Raw genomic sequence first — 3752 nt, forward strand, 5'->3', positions numbered from 1 at the left:
AGGGAAATGAAATAAGAAATGAGAAACGAAAACGGGATGAGAAATGAAGTTTGGATGTTTCACATTCAAGAAACGAGAAGAGAGAAAAAACAAGAAAAATATGAAAAATATATATAAAAAAAGCATTCATCATCAACATTCTCTAATACTATGGTTCATAGTCTATTTCTCATAAGCTTCAATTGCTTACATGGACCATTCTTGAATACTCATAGTGAGAAAGAAAGCTTTTGTTGATCACATCGGCCATTATCGTATATCCATGTTTGATCCTCTAGGATGGAAAATACAATGGTGAAGAAACCCTTGGTAGTGAATTCAAGCTTGATTTGTCCTTTTACATTTCCACTTGATTTGGACCTATTGAGAGTGGACTTTTTGAAGGCCAGATCCCTAGAAACTTCTCGATATATTGTATATATTCTCTGATGTGACTTGAGTGGACTTCAAGTTTGGGGTCTATTGTAGCATTTAGAAGACATCAACTGGGTTTTTGTTTGCCTAGTTTGGTAACAAGATTGTGGAGATTGAGTTTATCTCCATTGGGAATAGAGTTAGAAGTAGACGATTGTCAAGAACTATTGCCACCTTCAACAAACTTACTATAAAAAGGAGTGGCACTTTCTCCAATGCCATTTTCCTTAGAATGAGAAGAAAAGTTGAAAGCCATAAATGCTACACCTAATGTTTAGAGAGAAAACCTAACAAAGTTATTAGTAAATTTTCAACATTTTATTATTAGTCCATTATAATAGTAAATTATATAAAAATAATATATATATAATTGAACTAGATACTAAATTCAAAATTTTATTATTAATCTATTATAATAGAAAATTAATCTTTATAATAATAAAAATAATATAACTTAAAAGTATAATTAAACTAGATACTAAATTGATATTTACCATTTATTTGTTTGTAAATGAAGTTTACTAAATTATTATTTATATTTAACCAATTGTTTATAAAATTATATATAATGTGATCCTCAACATTTAAATTTAAATTGATAATTTTATATGAAGTTAAATATAATCAAACCATATATTAAATCCATTTTTAAATAGAAGAACACAAAATTTTTATATGAAGTTAAATACAATAAAACCATACATTAAATATAGAAGAACACAAAATCTGAGAAAAGAATAATAAAAAGTTTAAAAAATCATAACAATAACTACACATCGATGACTGCAATTAAAATTACATAACTTTGACAAAAGAAAATCCTTAAATGGTCAATGTTGTTAAAGAAACATTTTTTCACCCAACCTCTATGCGCTACCCTATTTAGTGACCACGATTTCCTTCCAAGCCAATTTTATGATAGAGGTGTCTTTGTGCAACCTTAATTTCTCACAGGCTCATCGGGTTCCACCAGAGTTCCTCCGCTATATATGGTTGACCTTCGCCATATACACCCTACGCAATATAAAGCAATGTCTCTCCAGCAGAACTGGAGTCTGCTTCACCAAATCGAGCTTAAACTCTCATCAAGACTACTGCCATATACCTTCGGCTACTACCTGCATGATATATAACTGGTCTAATCATTGCCACATATATAGCCGATTTTCAAACATGCTAAATACTGGCACCCACTAAACTTAGTTTGCTATATAATGCGACTGGCAGTCTCCAAAATAAGACGGTCAAAATTGGAATACCCTCTTCTACTTCTAACGGCAGACCATGCAACCGCCTTCGAAAACCAACCTCACTACATTACAAAAGAACCAGAACAGCGTTTCACTGTATTCGTTTCTGGAGAAACCGTTTGTTGGACCGAGAAACGAAAACGGCGATACAAAACGCCGTTTTCCTCGCCGTACCATTCTGTACTTTTTTTTTCTGGAAACGAAAACTCCCGTCCCGTTTCTGGTAACCTATATTACCAACCCACATTCCAATAAAGATATGATTATGGGCTCGTTCACATCCCCATCGGGGAACATTAGTTCCTTAACATTGATCTTCATATAAGTGCTCTACAATTTACGGTAAATGTGCCCGATTATGAAATCAAATAAAATATCAAAAAAAGTTCATTCGATAGAAAATATATCTCACAACCTAGAAAAATATTATTTTATTTAATATAAATGAAAACTTACCTTAAAATGAACTTCCGTACGGAGAACAATTACTATACTCTCCGCAGCTCCAAAACGGCGGGACTAATAACGTAATTACATATGAGATTTCTTTGAAGTGAACACACATGGTTGGGTAAGTTGTAGGTATTGTTATTTTAACTTTTAACTATAGAGTTTATTAAACTATACGAATAATAAAACGAAAATGAATGTTGTTTGTCGCAATTTTACGTATATATGACTGAGATATATATATTTTTTTAGAAATAACGCAAATAATAGTACAATTGTTTATTAAAAACTACATATATTTGGAAATTTGTTATGTGAATATTTTCACATAAAGCTATAACGGCTGGGTTACGTAGCTTCCTAGGGTTTCGAGGTCAAATTACAAAAATGATAGCGAATTACGATATTAGGATTAGTTTATTTATTTTTAATGAAATGAAACAACGAAGAAGTAAGAAAAATAAACTTTTAAACCATTATTGCTGGCTTTCACTCCATAGTAAACTGCATTCTCGAACACAACCAAATACAATCAGAGTTTATATATATGTTCCAAAACCAGAATTCTCCAGAACCGTATACAAACGATTCATGCCTTTTCAAACGACAACCTCGAGACTATTCAGAGGATGATATAATCCAGAGAAGGCAGCCAAGAGGGATTTATTATGATTGGCAAACCCACATACACTTAGCTACTAACATCGTCAACGTACAGGTACATTGAAGAACGATTGACAGGCATACGAAATACCAAATGACAGGAAAGACTAATAGGATATTATAGTACGGGAGATAAGTGTTGATATCGGGATTCAGTATGGTGTCTGCCCGACCACATTTCCAGGGGGATCGTAGTTGCAAATAACGAATGTGGCGCCGTTATTACATTGAGCTTGAGCGCAGCCGAGCCTCTTGGAATCTCTCCACACCACCTGAGTATAGTGCCCGCACACTTGACCTTCAGCGCAGGAATTAGAAGAGTAATCATAATATTGCTTCTCATTAACCCAAGCCGTCACTGCACCGCCCACGGGATCTGCTTCTACCATCTCCTCGAAAAGGTTTTCTCCATATTGACCACCAGAGTGCTGCATTGCGCAGTCTCCCACTCGTTCATTTGCATAATTCTGTGCGTAAGCCGCAACGGTGTCGTCCCACACAAGAGCGTCGACGCTGACTTGGGCTCTCGCCTCATTGTGAGGAGATAAGAATTGCTGCTGCATATCTTGCCCTTGCCCGACTACGCAACACATTGCCAATTGCAGGCAGAAAACGTACTTCAATAACAACTTCATAGTGACAACCCTAATCCTAACCCTAACGCTCGATACAGAAGAGAAGGGAAAGAAGATGACTCTCTGCCTATTCAATTCATTCTGTGAAAGAAATGCGAGTTATCATTCATATTTATAGAAGAACATGGGCTGCTTTCTTCTTGCAATGTCTACAATAGGTTGGGACCCGGAAGACGTAGGGAATAAGTTTCAGAGCGCATTTACCGTGCTAATTTCTGGGTACTGATTACGACGGCCTTGACCGACTTGGAATCATTATGTTGCAATTGTAGATAAAATGAGGCGCTGCATTTTGTGAGCCAAGTTCACATTGCAATCACCTTAGGACGATCGTAAATTT

The 3752-nt window shown here is 35.2% G+C and overlaps 1 protein-coding gene across 1 annotated transcript; it reads right to left on the bottom strand.

The window, feature by feature from the left end:
* Positions 1-2908: 2908 nt before the first annotated feature.
* On the bottom strand, positions 2909-3466 carry LOC149241596 (pathogenesis-related protein 1A-like). The gene has a single exon (XM_089367560.1). The coding sequence runs from the start codon at positions 3410-3412 to the stop codon at positions 2930-2932; it is 483 nt and encodes a 160-aa protein (XP_089223686.1). The 5' UTR covers positions 3413-3466; the 3' UTR covers positions 2909-2929.
* Between the last annotated feature and the right edge of the window lie 286 nt (positions 3467-3752).

Source organism: Pinus tabuliformis, chromosome 8, assembly GCF_031772625.1.
Source record: "Pinus tabuliformis cultivar Carrire ecotype Pingquan chromosome 8, CPIR1, whole genome shotgun sequence".
In the NCBI taxonomy this organism is placed as follows: domain Eukaryota; kingdom Viridiplantae; phylum Streptophyta; class Pinopsida; order Pinales; family Pinaceae; genus Pinus; species Pinus tabuliformis.

Coding starts and splice junctions, on each gene's coding strand:
- LOC149241596 (XM_089367560.1), bottom strand. CDS start 3,412: ATGAAGTTGTTATTGAAGTACGTTTTCTGCCTGCAATTGGCAATGTGT.